Raw genomic sequence first — 21493 nt, forward strand, 5'->3', positions numbered from 1 at the left:
CTCTGTATATCTTTCAGTGTGAGTGCACTAGTCTGTATAATGAATAGAAGCCTGGTGTCTGTTCGTTTTTTAGAGTTACTTCCCTTTCTGACTTAGATAGAAGACAATTTAGATGTATATTAAAAAAAAATTGGATTTCAAATAATTTTTTTTTAAACAATCTTCAGAGTTATAATAAACTGAAAATATGAATTGAACATGAAAAAAAGATAAATGTCTACCATTAAATATCTTTTATACTAAGATTTTGTAGATTACCTTCGTCAATTAGTTGCTGTAACTTGAGACCTTTACTTGAAATATTACCATTACAGTGAAATCTATTTCCATATATAGAAATATGTTTTTATTGTCATATAAAGAAATGAACATTGAAAGCTCAGAGGCAGGATGTTTCATGACATAAAAATCTCCTGGCGGTATTTTGTCATGCGGTAGAATTAGACTGAACATAACTTTCAAAATCCTGGTAGGATTCTCATTCAAGAAACAGCGGGTCATCTTAGCTATTCTCTACCACGATGCAATTAGGTTGCTTTATGGAATAAAATATACGACTTTTGGGCATCCTGTTTCTCATACTAAAATAGCATTGAGAACGTAACACAGTGGGTTTAATTACACTATACCACAAAATGTTTTCTAGTGGGAAATGAAAGACGACGGGTGGTTTTAAATTATGGACTGAAAAGGTTACATCTATCAGTGTGATAAAGAGATTTTACCGATCAAATTTTACAACATGGTGTGTCATTTAAATCCAAGTGAATTCTTTCATTGATGAAATTAGTTAAATTATTGAACTTTTTTTGTAAATTTTATATGAAATTGATTTAAATTTAAAGTACATATCCCTGTATAATGATGAATTAAATAGGGTTAACAAAACTGTCAGCTGAAACCAATTGCTGTTTCTATGCATAAGTATATAAAGTTACATATACATTTGTGTACTTCTTAAAAATCACAGAGTAGGAATTAAGAAAAAAAATATCTAGATTTTACTTTTCTCTTTCAATTATAAAGGCAACCTTGGGGCACAAATGGTCAAAATGGGCCAAAGAATTCAAAATAATTACTGCATCATATGTGTAGCAAGTGTATTTTGGCATAGTCCTGGAGCTCTTTTCAGAAAAATACTAGAATGCTCATGACTAATGAGCATTTTTTCTCTTAAGATATTTGTGAAATGAGTTGCTGAACTATATAAAGCTCTGCCTCTTTTATCACATTTAATTTTACTAGAAAAAGACTCGTAAGTCATGAATATTTCAGTATAACTTTCAATTTATTTTAGTCAAAAGATTTTTTGTAAAAAAAGCCACTGTTGTATATCATAGTTTTCTTTCCAGATCTCATAAACTAAACCTGATCACAATGATAGAAGTCTGAGTGCAGAATCCCGTTAGACTTTGGCTGATTCAGCTAGATTTTAATGGCATTCTATTTCCTACAGGGAATATTGTAGTTAAAGTCAAAGGAAGAACAACTAAAGTAGAATACATTATTCAAATCACAAGGGTATCAGTAAACAGGGATGCAGTAATTTCTTTTCGTCATTCGATATTTCCCTTGAGAGCTGTAGAAATAATTACCTCGGCAGAACTCCACTTACTTAAAATCGAAGTCTAAAATCTCGCAACTATTTTTAATTCATTGCAGACTAATCTTAATACAAGGCTAGGTAAACTTCTTATTTAAATGCATAATTGCAATTATGGAAGTAAAATTGAAGAATTTAAAATTCTCTTGAGAATTATGAAAAAACAAGGATTGTCAGATAATGAAATGATAGATAAAATGATATTATTATATAGAAGACGACTGTTTTTGTTATAACTATACTATTTGGTATCATAAGAAAAGAGGATCAGATGCAATATATTTAAATGTGCAACTCTATTTTAATTTATGGTGCCGAGTTATCATTGTCAGATTTTTTAAACATAATTTTCTTATGAATTATCTGAAGCTTAGCGTAATGCAAATACAGCAGGTAGTTATATAGTAGCTAAATCTGTTTGACATGCTCCTTAAGAGACGCAATTGCAACCATATTTCTGCTCATACAAGTTTCCAAGAAACTGTCCATGTCAGAAATAACATTCTTCTGTGTCCACACATAACTTTTTTTAAATGTGTTTTTGCAAAAGAGAAAAAAAAAAGACCTGAGTTATAATTAATAAAATATCGAAATTCTGCAAAAGCAAACCAATATTTCATCATTGTATAAAGGGAGATAACACATATACATTCCTAAAATCCAATAGCAGTAGTTTCATGAATACTTCAAATTAATCAGTTGTAAGGTAGTTGATTTTCTCATGCACACAGTATTAGCCCACAAAGTTTCTGATTTTTTGCAAAAGAGAAAAAAAATCTCTTAGTAATAGAGATAACATACAATCATATTGTGCAGCCAAAATTATCACTGCCTATGGCTGTATGGTGGACTTTGGATATATGTATTGGTTAACTAGAATTGTTGTGTTGCTGCCTTATTTGGGTTTTACAAATCCATTTTTTATATTGATTGATACCGTTTGTTTTCTTTCTTGACCTCTAAGTTGTTGTGGTATAAGAATGTTTTATAATATCCCTTAACTGCCTAGATAGTCTTTGGTGGATAGTTTTCTCATTGGCAATCATACCATGTCGCCTTATTTGTAGATGTCCCTATCAGGTGAAACATTCAATTAGCCTTAAACTTATATTCAGGGTCATTGATCATGCTGATAGTTAGGTGGTAAGGTATGTTTTTGTCTTGCCTGCAACGAAAATCTAATCAGACAAAGGGATTACAATCTGACATTGGTTACTGCATTTACTATTTGAATAAAGCTTTACATTTCAGGAGGTAAAAGACCTGGATGCTTCATACCTTGTATGCAGATGCCTTATGTTACAAAGTTTCTGTCTGTCATATGTCCATTGTCCTTGATCTAATTTTCATCAGTGACTGCTTGATAAAAATGTTTAGTTTTTTTTTTTCGTGTGAATTACTCATTTATGAGTAATAGGATAACTATGTTTGGTATATTGAATGCTTGCAAGGTTTACATGTTCATCAGACAGGGTTTAGCTGACCTCGACCTCATTTCATTGATCAGTGATCAAGGTTAAGTTCTTGTAGTCAAGTCTGTATCTCAGATATACTATAAGCAATGATCAATTATATTTTGTGTATGGAATGATTGTAAGGTGTACATGTTAGACAGAAAGGTTTCATCAGACCTTGACATCATTTTCATGGTTCATTGTTCAGTGTTAAGTTTTTGTGGTTTGTTCTATTTCTTAGATACTATAAGCAATGCCATTATGGGGCCACTATATTTGGTGTATGGCATTATTGTAAGGTGTACATGTCTGTCTGGCAGGTTTTATCTGACCTTGACCTTATTATCATGGTTCATTGGTCAATGGTAAGTTTACATGGCTTTGTCCATTTATCGGATACTGTAAGCAATAGGTGAAAGATATTTTGTATATGGAATGATGGTAAGGTATACATGTCTGTCTGTCAGGGTTCATCTGACCTTGACCTCATTTTCATGGTTCATTTGTCAATGTTAAGTTTTCATGGTTAAGTCTGTTTCTCAGATACTATATAAGCAATAGGGCAGATTTATTTGGTATATGAAATGATTGCATGGTGAACATGTTGTCTGGCAGGATTCATCTGACCTTGACCTCATTTTAATGATTCATTGGTCAATGTTCAAGTTTTGTAATTAGGTCTGTTTCTCAAATACTATAAGCAATAGGGTAACTATATTTGGTGTATACCCGTACATGAAGTACAATTGTTAGGTGTACATATCTGTCTGGCAGGGTTCATCTGACCTTGAACTCAATTTCATGCATCAATCGTAATGTCAAGTTTATGTGATACTTGTAGAAAAATCTTCATATAACAGACTTTTAACATCAAGTTCAATCATAAAAGGTAAAGCAGGTGAGACATTTCATGGTGTGAAATCTTGTTTACTTTCAGTAAGGAATTGGTGATTTTTTTATTTGGCGTTTTTGTAAGGTACATACATCCATCTAACAGGGTTGACCTTGAACACATTTTCATTGTTTATTTGTTTATTGATCAATATGAAACTGTTTGATGAGTTACTTTTTTTTGTAATTTCAGTTGTCAATTATATGTTGTATGTTACCTGTCTTTCTTCTTTCTTTAAATCTTGATTCCTTAAATAAAAACCTCAAAACTAGTTAATTGTGCATCCTCCCACCAAAAAAAAATAAAATAAAGAAAAAATGTAATAAAGGTATTATTACAGCTGATTTTGTTTCCAAAAAAAAAGGTCCAATATTTCCTAATTCTTAGTGGGAGGGAACCCTAACATCAAATGCTGGAACTGGGCCTGTAGTCATCATGAGAAGTGGTGTTGGGTAAAAATTCAATATGGAGTTGTGATATAACGACTCTGGCAAATTCAGATTTTTTTTTTTTGCCAGTATCTCTTAATGGTAAGCTTGTCATTGGGAATAGATGCTTTAATAGTCGAACTGCATGCTGTCAAAGGAAGGAATCACAAAACAATACATTCTAAAATTCCCAGTGGTACAAGAAAAACAGGATGCTGAAATTTCTTCAAGTAATTTTATATTTCTCAGAGGAATACAAAAATAATTACCACAACAAGACCTTACTTTCGCTATGTATCAATCAAGATTTGGAATTCTCGCTTGGATAGTAATAGTTCATCCTGGGCTGATCATATCCTAGAATTCCAATACCATTATTCCTTATTTTATGAAAGTGTAATATTTGGATGAGATTAGTTAAGTAAAATCTGTGAATGTTAAAATCCCTGTGGTAGTTTTGGAACATTGATGTATGAATATCAAAGGCTATTAGTAAAAACTAGATAATGTTTCTATGACACTAGGGGTTTTACTTTAAATTTATTGTTGGAAATTTGCTTTTTAGTCTGTTTTTCATTGTTTATAATTGTATTGTAGGTATTTTGAACGTAAAACTGTTAGCAGGCATTTTATGATATAACCATGAAAATCATTTGGACATCTTTGTAAATAAATTGTGAGAAAAGTAGAGAAATCATTGATAGGTTTCAAATAGACGGAAGATAAACAAAAGCTATGTCTTACTTAAAACATATTGAACCAAAAGTTTTTTATTTTAATGGCAAAACCAAAAAGAAACCTAGAAAAAAAATACAAATGATAATATTGTTCAAGTTCTATATTTCATTTTAATTGGATGAAAAACAACATTAGAGGTAAATCTTAATTCTAATTGGAAATTTCAAAGAGATAGAGTAAATCTACCCTTTTTATGTCCCACCTAGGGGCATTATGTTTTTCGGTCTGTGCGTCCGTTTGTTCGTCCGTTTGTCCGTCCGTCCGTCCGTCCGTCCGTCTGTCTGTCTCACTTCTGGTTAAAGTTTTTGGTCAAGGTAGTTTTTGATGAAGTTGAAGCCCAATCAACATGAAACTTAGAACACATGTTCCCTATGATATGATCTTTCTAATTTTAATGCCAAATTAGAGTTTTGACCCCAATTTCACAGTCCACTGAACATAGAAAATGATGGTGCAAGTGGGCAGGTTAAAGTTTTTGGTCAAGGTAGTTTTTTATGAAGTTGAAGTCCAATCAACTTGAAACTTTGTACACATGTTCCATATGATATGATCTTTCTAATTTTAATGCCAAATTAGAGTTTTACCCCAATTTCACGGTCCACTGAACATAGAAAGTGATAGTGCGAGTGGGGCATCCGTGTACTATGAACACAATCTTGTTTATTTCATAAATTTGAATATTTCGAAAAGCCTATGTGATATTCTTAAACATTTTCAATAATTGTACATTTTTCCATAAAATCAAAATTTGCACATTGCATGAATATTACTGTTTTAGACAAATTTGACACAATATTGCAAGAACACATTAAAACTACTTTTATTCCTTGCCAGTGCAACAGTAGGGGTCAATGTGGTTTCAGTCTGTGTTCATCCTTCTGTTTGTCCATCCTGTATCAGGTGAAAGTGTTTGGCAAAGATATTTTACCATGAAGTTGTGGTCTTATAAACTTAAAAATTAGTACATATGTTCATTTTCATATGAACTCTTCAAATTTTATGGCAAAATATAAAATCTTACCTCAGTTACTTGATTCACTGAACATGGGAAGGCTTGGTGTTCTAGAGCTTAATGGACACAGATTTTTATTAGAATATTTATTTCTTTATTATTTCTGGTTTTCTGGTCTTTGTGTCCATCCCTCTATCTGTCTGATTGTTTGTTTAACCACCTGTCTGTTAATCTGTCCTGTATCAGGTTACAGTTTTTGGTTAAGATAGCTTACCATAAAGATGTAGTCACATCAACTTGAAACTTACAAAATTATAAGCCTGGTATATTTGAAAAGTTTTTCTTAGTACACTTATATATTATGATGATAGTAGTTTTTAAATTATATACCAGATTATGGTTTTGACCTTGATTCTATGGTTCTCTGAACAAAGATACTGTGAAATTAGTTCATTCCCAGGTTTAAGTTTAAGGATAAATATGTTAAAGAATTAATATTTTATTTAGATTTAGCTCAGTTGGTAGAGCATTGGCTTACTGTGCAGGGGTTACAGGATCAAATCCCGGCTGGTACAATAAGGAATTTTGGAAGGCAAATCATGCTCTCTGATTACACCTTTATGTAGCGATAAATTAACAAAATGTAACATTATTTGTGTAGAAAGTTAAACTGTTATTAAAGACTTTTTCTGGTATTAGCTATAGTATTTCAATCTCATAAATGGAAAAAAGTGAAATAACAAAAACACTGAACTCCAAGGGAAAATTCAAAACGGAAAGTCCCTTATCAAATGGCAAAATCAAAAGCTCAAACACATCAAACGAATGGAAAACAACTGTCATATTCCTGACTTGGTACAGGCATTTCCTTATGTAGAAAATGGTTGATTAAACCTGGAAAAGATTGTTTCTGCCTAAAACCTTTAAAAAATATTAAAGATGGTAAATTGTACAGTAAAACCCAAATTGTCAACAACACACGCTTGCTATCAAATGAATTACATGTAAATATTTTAACAATCTGTAATTTGCCTTTTAATCAAGGTAAATATAATGACTTTACACAGGTCATTGTTTTATGCTTTGAAGCAAATTTCATTAAAACTTGGTATTATCCGGGTTGTTTCTTCAAAGAAAAACCTATCTTTCTGAAAGGAAAAATTCATGAACTCTATACAAAAGTATAAAAGACCATTTCAAGCTTATTTAAGGACAACAATTTTAAGATAACCATTCAGAAATTAATATTTAGATGTTGGTAACTATTCAGAAATTAATACTTACATGTTGGTAACCATTCAGAAATTGATATTTACATGTTGGTAACCATTCAGAAATTAATATTTACATGTTGGTAACCATTCAGAAATTAATATTTACATGTTGGTAACCATTCAGAAATTAATATTTACATGTTGGTAACTATTCAGAAATTAATACTTACATGTTGGTAACCATTCAGAAATTAATATTTACATGTTGGTAACCATTCAGAAATTAATATTTACATGTTGGTAACCATTCAGAAATTAATATTTACATGTTGGTAACCATTCAGAAATTAATATTTACATGTTGGTAACTATTCAGAAATTAATACTTACATGTTGGTAACCATTCAGAAATTAATATTTACATGTTGGTAACCATTCAGAAATTGATATTTACATGTTGGTAACCATTCAGAAATTAATACTTACATGTTGGTAACCATTCAGGAATTGATATTTACATGTTGGTAACCATTCAGAAATTAATATTTACATGTTGGTAACCATTCAGAAATTAATATTTACATGTTGGTGACCATTCAGAAATTAATATTTACATGTTGGTAACCATTCAGAAATTATGTTTTAGGTAACCTGTCAGAGAAGAACAGCTGGCATACAGATGGCTTTGACGAAAACAACAAACAGGAACATGACTCTGTGGATTCTCCTGATCTTGACAATGGAGAGGATCTCTCTGGTGAGGAGGAGGCCATGGAAGAAGACTTTACCCCAGAACAGGTCCCAGGGGCAGATGTTGTATCAGAGAATAATCCCTATGGCTGTCAGTTCTGTACAAAAGCTTTCCCCAGACTTTCATACTTGAAAATACATGAACAGGTAATAGTACTTATACATGGAAGAAATCTAGGCACCTTGTAAGATTAGAATTTACCTTGCCTCAGATTAGTTAGTATCAGAATTCACCTTGCCTCAGATTAGTTAGTATCAGAATTTACCTTGCCTTAGATTAATAATTATAAAAATTTAACTTTCTTCAGATTAGTTAGTATCCGAATTTACCTTGTCTCTGATTAGTTAGTATCGGAATTTACCTGGCCTCTGATTAGTTAGTAACAGAATTCACCTTGCATCAGATAAGTTTGTATCAGAAATTTTCTTGTCCCGGATTAGTTAGTAGATATATCAGAATTTACCTTGCCTCAAATTAGTTTGTATCAGAATTTACCTTGCTTCAGATTAGTTAGTAACAGAATTTACCTTGCCTCAAACAAGTTAGTATCAGAATTTACCTTGCCTCAGATTAGGAAATATCACAATTTACCTTTCCTTAGATTAGTTAGTTACAGAATTTACCTCTCAGATTAGTTTGTTTTAGAATTTACCTTGGTAAGATATTATCCATTTTTTTGGTTGGTGGGATATGTTGAACAGTGTATTGGCATGTTAAAAAAAACTGATTCTTATCCATACTATACTAAGATAGAGTTCATATAAAGGGCAGATGAATTTTTACAACATCAGTTGTATGAAAAACATTAGTGGGATTTCAGGGATTATAGATTTTGTTGTCATGGTTATGTGACAGCAGGGTTAGATACACCTGACTCCAAAAAGTTTATTTCGTCACCATCAGTGAATGACAACACATTGGTTAAAATGACATCTGCTCTGCACTTGATGATCCTTTAGGAATAAAACTACAAATTTATTACATATGAGACAAAAAACCATCTGAAAAGATCTTTTTATGGCATATTTGATAGATTTTTCAGATTTAAGCTTGGATTTGAGCATCTTAAATGATCAGATAAGTTCAAATTCTTTATTATAAACTAATTGAATCGACTGAAGTAGACGCTTTTAAAAAGTGTTTAAAAAATGTAAAAAATCTTTTATCAGATTTACTTCATAATATTAGGGCAAAATTAGCCCTTACTGGACCTTTTTCTTTACCCAAATTTTTACTTTTTGACAAAGTTACAGCTATCCATAGGAGCAATTTTGTTTCATATATTTACTACTTTCTTGTATGTTTTTTCTGACCATGCCCAAATTAGTGGTTTTGGTAACTTACTCATTGATTTGTACCTCATGTTTCTTTTCATTTATATTAAAAAAATCAAGTGATGTCAAAAATGGATTGCATCAATTTACAAATATCAATAAATATTCTAGTTGTTTAAAGCCAACTTTAATCAAGGAAATTTGTCCTTTCTGCTTCTTTTCACCCAACATTAAGAAGTCAAAGGACATACAATGTTAGGACCTGTCTTCCTGTGAACACATTGTGAACTAGGTGTATAGAATTCCATATTCAAGTATAAAGCATGTTCATTTTCACATCACATAAACATATGTTCTGATCTCTAAGCTATATTATGACCCAGGAACTGTTGCACTTTGAATATTTATTGGGTCTCTCACCTTATATTTACTATTTAGACTAAATTCACTTTGACTCTGACGTAACTGTTGGAGTAAGATCACATTCTATCAGATTTCATTGTCAGAAATACAGCTTCGGTCAAACATGGATTGGAATTCATTTATTTTAGCTAATAATTGTGACAATACAAATTGACCACTTACAAGAAAATATGTATATATTTATTCAGTTTTCCTAAAATAGAAGTCTTTCTTTATGGCATTTTAAATTTAGCATTTTCATGTAGTAATGTATATGTTATCTTTATTAGTTTAATCACCATTTTGTGATGTTTTAACACATGTTGATGCGAACAATATGTTACTCAGTAGAGAAACTCATTATAAAAGCCAAAAGTTCACAATGGTGTCACATGTGTAATTAGCAGTTTACATTAAATGTTTTCTTATGATAATATTGGAAAAAACATGATTGAACTTTGAAAAGTGTTGAAGGTGTAAGTTTTGTAGACACATTGGATTTTGAATTTTTTAAATTGATTGTTGGATATTGAAATCTGTAAGTATTGGATTTGATTGGTGAAATTGAAAAACAAATCTAATTAGAAATACATATTTGATAAAGTAATAAAACATCTGAGCTATTCCAATAGATGTGCTAAAAATAAAAATGTATTTACAGAAAAGAGTTGAATTTGTTAAAAGGAGAGGCTGTTTATGAGATCGAGGGTGTGGATGGGGGTAAAAATTTACAGAATAGAGAATAATGGGCAAAAAATATAAAGAATAGAGAAAAGTGGACCAAAATATTAAAGAGTAGAGAATAATGAGAGCTAAAATATAAAGATTGGAGAACAATGGGCAAAAAGTCTAAAGAGTAGGAAAAATGGCCTAAAAAATTAAAGAATACAGAAATGAAGGATCCCAATCCAGACCCTCGTATATGCAATGATTGATGTCCTTAATTATCCTCTCACAACAACCAAAACCTGGAATTTATATTAACCTTTAAAAAAACAATATTCTAAATGAAAATATAATAAAATAAATACATTGTAGTTGACTAATTACCAATAATCACTTTTGTATTACATTAATTGTAAGGCATCAATGGAAAATAAAGGGTATGGTGTATTTATTAATGAAATTACCCTAACATGTCTCAAAAAAACTTTTCATTGTTGTTCCTCATCTCAAAATTATATTTAAGCCTTCAAAACAGAACAAAAGCTCACACCTCACTGCAAGTTACAGACAGCCTATAGCTATCATTTAATAAGTGAAAGTTTTGGGAAAAATACTTTTGGTCATAAATTTTGGTGAAAAAATTGTTTCAAAAAGTCTGTTTGTGTTTTTAAAGTAAATTAATTCACAATTTTTTAAATTTTTTTTTTCAATCAACATAAAAATCCAGCTCCTCCCCTAAACCTTAAAACGGTTGGTACCAGTATGGGTGGGGTGGGTTGGGATTTGGGGGGATATAAAGTTAGTAAAGAGGAATAAATTGAAGGAAAGTTCCATTCTTTACCTACTATAGTTATCAAAATCACTACAACACAGATGAATTTGACTTTACTCTTGTGGACATTGGACAGAGGTTTGATACAATGTTATATGCAGGTGTACATGTGAATAGGATGTTCTAGTCAATCAGAGTTTTCCATCAAATTAGGGTTTTACTACTTTGTAGCAATATGTTTGAGTGCAAGAATTATGGAATAGAGAGAAAGAGTGAGACACTGAGACCAAAAATATTAAACTTCAATTTTCTTTTTTTGAAAAAAATACATTCATTTTATGACTTTATTTTTATAGATATTGTGAATGAACAATTTATTTGATTTCAGATACACGAAGATAAACTACCCTTCAAATGTGATTATTGTAAAAGATTATTTCGACACAAAAGGAGCCGGGACAGACACGTAAAAATGCACACAGGAGACAAGAAGTACAAGTGTATGCAGTGTTCTTCTGCATTTGCAAGGTTACTGTTAAATAATGCATTTAGATCAAGGGAAAAGCTGTTTGAAAAAAAAAAAGATTCTGTTATCTGAAGACAGCAAAAAAATCTACAAATACACGTAAAATCGGACTCTCAAACATATATAACAAGAATGTGTCCATAGTACACAGATGCCCCACTTGCACTATCATTTACTATGTTCAGTGGACCGTGAAATTGGGGCCAAAACTCTAATTTGGCATCAAAATTAGAAAGATCATATCATAGGGAACACGTGTACTAAGTTTCAAGTTGATTGGACTTCAACTTCATCAAAAACAACCTTGACCAAAAACTTTAACCTGAAGTAGGACAGACGGATTTTCTATGTTCAGTGGACCGTGACGGTGAATTGGGGTTTAAAACTCTTAATTTGGCATTAAGATTAGAAAGATCATATCATAGGGAACATGTGTACTAAGTTTCAAGTTGATTAGACTTCAACTTCATCAAAAACTACCTTGACCAAAAACTTTAACCTGAAGTGGGACAGACGGAAGATCGGACGAATGGAGGAATGGACGGACGAACGAACGAACGCACAGACCGAAAAACATAATGCCCCTAGGTGGGGCATAAAAATAACAAGTTTTCATACATTTGGTTATAACTCTTCAGTGAGTTGAAGTAATAATTATGAATGAAATGCATTGACTACAAGTAATATTCCACCTTAATCATAATCAAATTAGCATGCATTGTAGACATATAAAGTAGTAAGTGAACTATTTAACCATGTACCTAGCTGATGGATCATGCTTTTATCTTTATGCTTATTGTTCTTTTTGTGACTCTTTTAGATACACTTTACCAAACATCTAATCTGATTGTTTGTACTACTTATCCAATAAGTGACAAACATGACGATAATAATGATATATGCTGATAAAATGAGTGTAGCATTGTTTCACTTACACATAGGTTACTCTAATTTCCAAAAGGTCCTGTTACTTATTTCACAATACCTATATATCTAAGTGAATAGAACAAGAATGAGATAACACAAAAATGTCTTTAGCTGTTCAGTAATAATGACACATTTTATCACACTTATGCACTTAGATTTTTCTCATATGAATTAAAAAACAACCTTCAAGATGAAAATTAACAATGCCTGTCCTTTTCTGTCTGGTTATTCCCCAATGTACTTGCATCTCCAGCTCAAATCTCTAATTTTAATTTTCAAATAACACCCTTGAACTGTACAAATTACTACTGGTTGTAAAGTTGTATGACCTTTTCTGAAAGGCAGGTCAGCGTATAATATTTTCATGATTTGTTCTTTTAGGAGTGATCACTTGAAGAGCCACATGAAAACACATGACAGTGCAAAGCTGTACCAGTGCCACCTATGTAACAGAGGGTTTACATCAGGTCCAGCACTGACAGCTCATCAGGCCATTCACAAAAGTGACATGGAAAGTCTACAATCTGTTCGTTGTATGAAATGTGACAAGTTTTTTCTATCTGCTACAGAACTTCAAGCCCACATGTCTGTTCATAGTTGTGAGGGTAGTCCTGCAGAAAAAGTGTTCCAGTGCACTTACTGTGGAGAAATATGTATGGGGAAGAAAGCTTTAGACCAGCATGTTGAAACCAGTCACATGAATGACAGAAGGAACCAGTGTCCAGTCTGTCAGAAAAATTTCTTCAGTTATGATGCTCTTTGTAATCACCTGAGTGTAAGCCATAGAGAAAGTCCTGTATATAATCCTGACCAGAGTCCTGGGAAATCAAAAGACATGTTAGTCTGTCCGTACTGCTTCTGTAGTGATTTTGACTCGCTTGAAGTTTTGGAATTACACATGCAGAGTATACACAATGTACGCTCCACAGAAGTGTACACATGTAACTACTGTAATGCACCGTACCATAACTTGTACAGTCTACATGAACACATGAGAGCAGTACACCAGAACCAGCCATGCATGGACATTAAATATCCATGTACACTCTGCTCCAGACATTTCTCAAGTATAGAGTCATTATCTATTCACAAGAAAGTTGCCCATTACAAAGAAAAAAACTCTAGCGGAAGTTCAGGTTCAAGATCAAGCTCCGTAGGTTCTGATAAAGATAAAAGTTTAAAAGTAAAGCAGGATATTAGGCCAGAAAGAAGAACACCTGATAAAACCGTTCTAAACTTTCCAAAAAAGGAACCCACTGAACTTGTAGAAATTAAAGTTCCAACATATACTGCAAGCCATCTAAGAACTCCTAATCAAACTTTTAGCAATCAGGCAGACAGAAGACCATCACCGAGCAGTATATATCTATCAAGTCCAACTGATGCCAAGCGAACTATGAAAGACTCCCAATTATCAAAGAGTCCAAGTCACAACAGGTCATCACACCAAGAGTCCATCACCTGTGACCACTGCAATGCCACATTTTATGACATTAAGAATTTCCAGGCTCATGTTAACTTACACATTTCCTCTGCAATGGTGCAGTTTACGTGTAAAGTGTGTAAAAATCAATTTCCAACAGAGGAACAATTAGAGAAACATACATCAACACATTTCCTCAGCATGACCACAGAGTATGGATGTACTACTTGTATGAAGTTATTCTCCAAACCAGATGAGCTTCAGAAACATTTGATGGACATCCATGCTCATCATCTGTTCAGGTTTGTTTTAGAAATGATGTTCTACACTTTCCATTCTTGCCAAAAAAGAAAAAGATTTGTAGATCTGGTGGAAATATTTGTGCTTGTAGAATTTATTTAATATTCTAAGGGAAATAACTCTAAAATAATTTGAAGCTTTTACTAAAAAAAATCTCTCGCCTCAGAAAATTGAACAATTTATACTTTTACACTAGTATGTTGGATCTCACAAAGCAAATTTCTATTCATATTAAAAAGAAGTGTGTTTGTTTCGCAGGGCTGAATAAAATTATTTTATTTGTTAACCATTTATCATTGCTTTGTGTAGACATGTTTTGGTAAACAATAAAACAAAAAAATATGTTTTCAGGTGTTCTCTATGTAAAGAGATATTTGATTCCAAAGTTAACATCCAGGTCCACTTTGCTATAAAACATAGTAATGAGTGTAAGCTGTATAAATGTACCAAATGTGACTCTGTGTTCCGATCTGAGATGGAATGGGAGGTCCATGTCCGAGTCAACCATCTACATGTAGCGAAACCTTACAGGTAAGCTTTACATTTCATTGTTAACTTTCTTGTTATACTTTACTTCAGTGTGATATCTGTACCATAAGGATACTTGGAATAAAAGTCATTACTTTACTTCAGTGTTTATTAAGATATCTGTACCATGAGGATACTTGAAATAAAGGTCATTACTTTACTTCAGTGTTTATTAAGATATCTGTACCATGAGGATACAGGGAATAAAGGTCATTACTTTACTTCAGTGTTTATTAAGATATCTGTACCATGAGGATACAGGGAATAAAGGTCATTACTTTACTTCAGTGTTTATTAAGATATCTGTACCATGAGGATACAGGGAATGAAGGTCATTACTTTACTTCAGTGTTTATTAAGATATCTGTACCATGAGGATACTTGGAATAAAGGTCATTACTTTACTTCAGTGTTTATTAAGATATCTGTACCATGATGATACTTGGAATAAAGGTCATTACTTTACTTCAGTGTTTATTAAGATATCTGTACCATGAGGATACAGGGAATAAAGGTCATTACTTTACTTCAGTGTTTATTAAGATATCTGTACCATGAGGATACTTGGAATAAAGGTCATTACTTTACTTCAGTGTTTATTAAGATATCTGTACCATAAGGATACTTGGAATAAAAGTCATTACTTTACTTCAGTGTTTATTAAGATATCTGTACCATGAGGATACTTGAAATAAAGGTCATTACTTTACTTCAGTGTTTATTAAGATATCTGTACCATGAGGATACAGGGAATAAAGGTCATTACTTTACTTCAGTGTTTATTAAGATATCTGTACCATGAGGATACAGGGAATAAAGGTCATTACTTTACTTCAGTGTTTATTAAGATATCTGTACCATAAGGATACTTGAAATAAAGGTCATTACTTTACTTCAGTGTTTATTAAGATATCTGTACCATGAGGATACAGGGAATAAAGGTCATTACTTTACTTCAGTGTTTATTAAGATATCTGTACCATGAGGATACAGGGAATAAAGGTCATTACTTTACTTCAGTGTTTATTAAGATATCTGTACCATGAGGATACAGGGAATGAAGGTCATTACTTTACTTCAGTGTTTATTAAGATATCTGTACCATGAGGATACTTGGAATAAAGGTCATTACTTTACTTCAGTGTTTATTAAGATATCTGTACCATGAGGATACAGGGAATAAAGGTCATTACTTTACTTCAGTGTTTATTAAGATATCTGTACCATGAGGATACTTGGAACAAAGGTCATTACTGTGATGTATTGGATGTAGTTTTTTCTTTGAATATTCATTTGAATATAAGGAGACATGGTATGAAAATTAATGAGACAACTATCCACCAGAGTCCAAATGATGTGGATTTATGCGACTATAGGTCACCATAGGGCTCCAACCATAAGCAAAACCCATGCTGTTTATTCAGCTATAAAAGGCCTCATCATGACAAAATGTGAAACAATTCAAACAAAAAAACTAATGGTATAGGGATCTTGAAAAAGAGGAAGTTATTGTGTGCATTTATTACTATACACAAAACAGTAAGGTTTACTAGGACATCTGAAGTTTACCAAGCCTTCTAATTAATTGTGTCCTTACATACTGCTTTTTGTAAGGTCATGAAGACAATAATTGCAGAAATCCTAAAATGGATCTGTACAATAGACTTTAATTAATATGTGCCAATTTAAGAAGTTTAATATCTTCAAACTGTGATTGAATTTGAATTATTATTGATAGTTTCATTTTTACAGTCATGATTGCACCCTTTTTAAGAGAAAAACAGAAAGCAAAAAGTGCAATCACTTGTATCTAAAATTTCTCAAATGATCAACAAAAAATAACATGTAAAAATGGAAACATATACCCTTAATTATCAAATTCAAAGTAATATTTGTTTTGCCTATGAAAGTTTGTTAACTTTCCTACTGTTTTTTTTCATATATATATTCTTAATGTAAATGTAATAAAAACTATGTTGATTAAAATTTCTGTTCAAATTTTTTTAAGGAAAACACACAAGATAAATGTATTATTTCAGAACATGCTGGATTAATTTGTCATTAAAAAGGAAGACCATGTTTCCACTCAGTTTTCAAGTAGCATATAATTATAAAACATCAAATACAATTTTTAAAGTCTAAAACACTAGCTGAGAGGTAAAAAGTAATGATAAATATTAGGCCTTTCCTTTGCCGAATAAACAAATTTTTACATGTTCTAGAATATCTGAAATTGTAAGAAAAACTTAATAAAAAGATTTTGTCTTTTGCAGGTGTTTGTTTTGTAAGGAAAGTTTTACAAGTGAAATGGATCTACAATGCCATTTAACAACACATAACAAACTGTATCCTTGTCCAATGTGTGAACAATCATTCCATGTGGAATACCTGCTGGACCTTCATATGCAGAATGCACATGGTAACTCTACTGATAAGCAGTTATCTCCCTTGAAAATTAAAGCAGAACCAAACCAGGCAACACCCGAAAGGTCAGAAGTTCAGATTCCACAGTATTCTCCTAGTTCAGCGCCAGGGATTTGGAAGAACACAGAAATGTTACATACTTGTAATATATGCGATATGAAGTTTGCCCAGCAATCTGGTCTGATGAAACATAAGGCTATCGATCATGGATTGTCAAATAAGCGTAGATGTATGAGTCCTATTGCTAATGGTGATGAATTTATAAGTGCTCCAAAACAGGAACCTGCTGATGTTCCAATGTCATTTGCATCGACCTCTATGTCACTCCCTGTTGTTGTTGTGAATGATAAGTTTCATTTAGCTTGTAAATACTGTAGTCAAACATTTAAGAACAGAAATGACTTGGATAAACATACCAAAATACACCTGAATAATGGTAACTTGAAATGTAACATTTGTGATGAAGTTTTTGAAACCAACGGTAATTTAGCTGAACACAAATTGTCCCACTGTAAAATACAGCAAGGGAATGAATGTGTATTGTGTAAAATTCCCTTAGCAACAGAAGATCAGTTTTATTTACATTCACAAGAACATGGATTCCAGAGTTCATACATGCAGTGTATTATCTGCCGACAGACTTTGGTTACCATGACAGAACTCCAGATGCATGGCAACCATCATTTTCAGATGAAGTCATTAGCAAACTCTTGTTGTGTTTGTTACAAATCATTTGATAATAGGGAAAATTTAGTATCAAAGATCTACAGCAATGGAGGACAATACTTTGTGTGTAAAACATGCTACCATGGTGACAGATCATCCTATCAGTGTAAAGACTGCAATCTGATGTTTTCATCTAATGAAGAATTGGATCGTCACTCAAAAACTCACAAACAGAGATACCAGTGCATAAAATGTCATGAATCCTTCAACAGTGAGGAAGAAATTCAGGCCCATGTGACACAACATTTGATAAATGAAGGAAATATACAGGAATGTAAGCTTTGTAACACATCCTTTGATTCACCAGCAAAATTACAATGTCATCTCATTGAACACACATATCAAAACTCAGAATATGCCTGCATTGTTTGTTTGAAGGTTTATAAAAATGCAGCTGAAATTCAGGCACATTCCTTTGAGCATGATTTAGAAGCAAGACTTTATCATTGTTCTGAGTGCAGCAAGAAGTTTTTCTTTAGTGCTGAACTTGAAAATCACCTGTATCAACATTCCACAAAAACATCAAAATCTCCTAACCCTGTGGTAAAATCTCTCAACTTTAAATGTGATAAATGTGACAAAGAATTTATCAGTCAAATCAATTTAAACAATCACCAGAAAATCCATGAGAAAAGAGAGCAGAATTACAAATGTTCTCTTTGTTCTGAAGTATTTGACAGTATGGCTTGGTTACAACAACATTTCTTCTCCAGTCATTCCAATGCAGACTTGAACACTGAGAAGAAGACTTACAAGTGCACAGAGTGTGGAGAAGAATTTGCTTGTACCAGTAGTTTACAGGGACACATGAGGATACACAAACCTGGTAATTGTTTAGAGAATAGACCTCTTGATTATATCACTGCTCAATGTTAAATGAATTTTGTCACAGTCCTGGAATATTATGATTTAAATTCAGGGTATAAATTATGCAACAGTGTAAAAAGTGTTTAGATTAATGAAAATTATAGCTATGCATTTATAGGAATGAAAAACCTATTGTCAGTTCAATTTCTTGTAAAAATCAAGACTTTAAGCTATTCAAAGGGAAATAACTCTTGTTCTAAAAAATGATACAAGTATGAGAGAAGAGTTGGTCAAGAAACTGATTTAGGTTAATTTTTCATGTAATGTTTTTGCCAGTTTTGATTTGATGTATTTTTTTTGGCTGAAGGGTCATTATTTCCTATTTGTTTTGCAAATACCGAAGAATTGCACTGTTCAAACCTTATTTTCTAACACTTTGAAATTGTACTTATATTTCAAGTTCTTTCATAGCCATATCACAATTCATCATCCTAATTCATTGACTAAATGCATTATGAAAGATTGCTTTGAATGCACTTTCCCAGCTCCTTAATTCTACTTTTTTGCAATAAAGTTATTACATGCACGTAAATCTTTCAAGAAAAATCTAAATTCTCGTTTTACAGGGTCAAAGTTTCCATGTCCAGTCTGTCAGAAGGTGTTTGCCTTGGCAAGGAACTTAAACATTCACATGAGGTCACATAGTGGAGAGAAACCTTATGAGTGTCCAGTATGCCACAAAAGATTTGCAAGTAAGTATCAATCTTGTTGATCCTTTTTGCATTTTGTTTTGTGACTTTTGAGATAACAACTAGTCATGTAATACCACACATGACATAAATTCAAATCATTGAGAAGCATATATAAAGAGTTTTAGCTCGGGCAATTCAGAGGATCACTGTCAGATAGTCATTTTATACTGCAGCTAATTTGCTTTATAGCTTTGTCTGATCATACTGATGGTTATCATTTCACATTTTAATTTTCTTCTTTAAAACCAATAGGACCATTGCAACTGAACATTTTTGATCTTGGGAAGTTTCAAAGTTTCTTTTTGCTAACTCACCATTCATCCAATATTGTCACCAGAGCCTGTGCTGTTTTGACAATAACATTAAAACAATGTTGAATATGACATTTATTGGCTGTTGTTGAATAGTACCTGTGTGAAGACACATGTTCCTTTTATGCTTATCAAAGGAAAAGGGCCATTAAGGTAGATAGGGTGTCTTCCTCCATCTTGGATTTTGAAATACCAGAAAGCAATCGGTCTAGATCTTTAATAGAATGTGCAAATTTTGAGAGTAGTAGGTAATTCATGTGTAAGAATTTTCATTTCAATATAGAAAATGACATGTTTTATCATATTTATGGTTGTATTTTACAAAAAACAGAAAACTTTCGTTTGATTCAATTTTTTCCAACTTTGCCACATAAGGGGAGGCAACTCAAATGAAAGGGCAGATAATTCAGATAAAGGTACTTTTATAATAGAATGTGTTAGGAATTTACCTATTTTATTATGTAGCAAGAAAACGGGTTCGGTGACCCCATTTTTTCTTTTTCTTATCTGAAAGCATACTATTAAAGCTACCTTCTCATATTTTATCTCAAAATTCTATGGTGAAGTTTTCGTTTTATGGCTGAAAATTGGGTTTTCCATACATAATCTATACAAAATCTGTCAATTTTGAACAACCTGTAGCGTGAAAATAAGCCCCGTGACCCATTCTTTTTATTATTTTTTTTTAAAAAGCATGATATAAACTACATTTTGGCAAATTATTAAAAAAATCTATGGATTATAATTTAGACACCCCATCTACCTTAAGGCACATTTTTGGTCTAAGAAAATCTAGTGTTTGTGAGAAATTCTTCCAATTTCTTCTTACTGTATTAGATATACAATATTATTTTATTAAAATATTTCCGTCAAATATAAAGCTGTTAATTTGGTGTGGCCATACAAATCCAAAAAAAATATTGTTTGGTCTAGCCAACTTTCATCAGTTTTGTAGATATGGTTTTGCATATTTTATGCTAATAGGAACCAAAAAAATAAAATAAAATAGGAAATGCACACAATACCATTGAAGATTTACTGAAAATCAAGAAAATTTAGTCAGCGGTCCTGAATTTACCTTAATCAGGAACGCTCATTCCCAAAAAATTGAAAGGCAAGGATGTATAAATACTTGAATAGTTAAAGAGCTATATGTTTTAATCAATTTTACACTTGTTTAAATTAGAAGTGAAAAATGTGGAAAAAAAAGAATATTTATCAGTGTCAGAGATGATAGATATTCACTTTATTTTATAGGAAAAGAGAACAGAAAAGCCCATATGAGATCTCATGGTGGTATTAAACCATTCTTATGTCCTATGTGTGGAAAATCATTCACAAGGAAATGTCATGTTAAAGAACACATGAGAACACACTTTCTACAGGTTTGTCTTTTAGGCCTTCAAGATTTATCTAATGACCAGTGCTCATATTATTTTTTATTAAGAACAATGTTGGATTAATTTGTTTATAAATTCTTGGTTAATTAATGTCTTTACAGGTTAAGCATGTCCTGTAAATTATTGAAGATATACACTTTTTTGATTTACTCATTTATCAGAATTCTGCTTATATGATAAGTTTTCAAACATTTCAAAGGCTAAAACATCTATTCAAAGTATC

General features: G+C 32.0%; 1 protein-coding gene across 1 annotated transcript in view; it reads left to right on the forward strand.

The window, feature by feature from the left end:
• LOC127702277 (zinc finger protein 423-like) overlaps window positions 1-21493 on the forward strand; it is a 38889-nt gene that overhangs the window by 14993 nt on the left and 2403 nt on the right. Inside the window, exons 4-10 of the mRNA XM_052206408.1 lie at window positions 7928-8178; window positions 11535-11674; window positions 12981-14324; window positions 14674-14853; window positions 17124-18826; window positions 19434-19559; window positions 21128-21255. Of these exons, the coding sequence (XP_052062368.1) occupies window positions 7928-8178; window positions 11535-11674; window positions 12981-14324; window positions 14674-14853; window positions 17124-18826; window positions 19434-19559; window positions 21128-21255 (3872 nt within the window). The remainder of the gene's footprint in view (window positions 1-7927; window positions 8179-11534; window positions 11675-12980; window positions 14325-14673; window positions 14854-17123; window positions 18827-19433; window positions 19560-21127; window positions 21256-21493) is intronic.

The sequence above is a fragment of the Mytilus californianus genome, unplaced genomic scaffold, assembly GCF_021869535.1.
Source record: "Mytilus californianus isolate M0D057914Y unplaced genomic scaffold, xbMytCali1.0.p SCAF_5, whole genome shotgun sequence".
Classification (NCBI taxonomy): domain Eukaryota; kingdom Metazoa; phylum Mollusca; class Bivalvia; order Mytilida; family Mytilidae; genus Mytilus; species Mytilus californianus.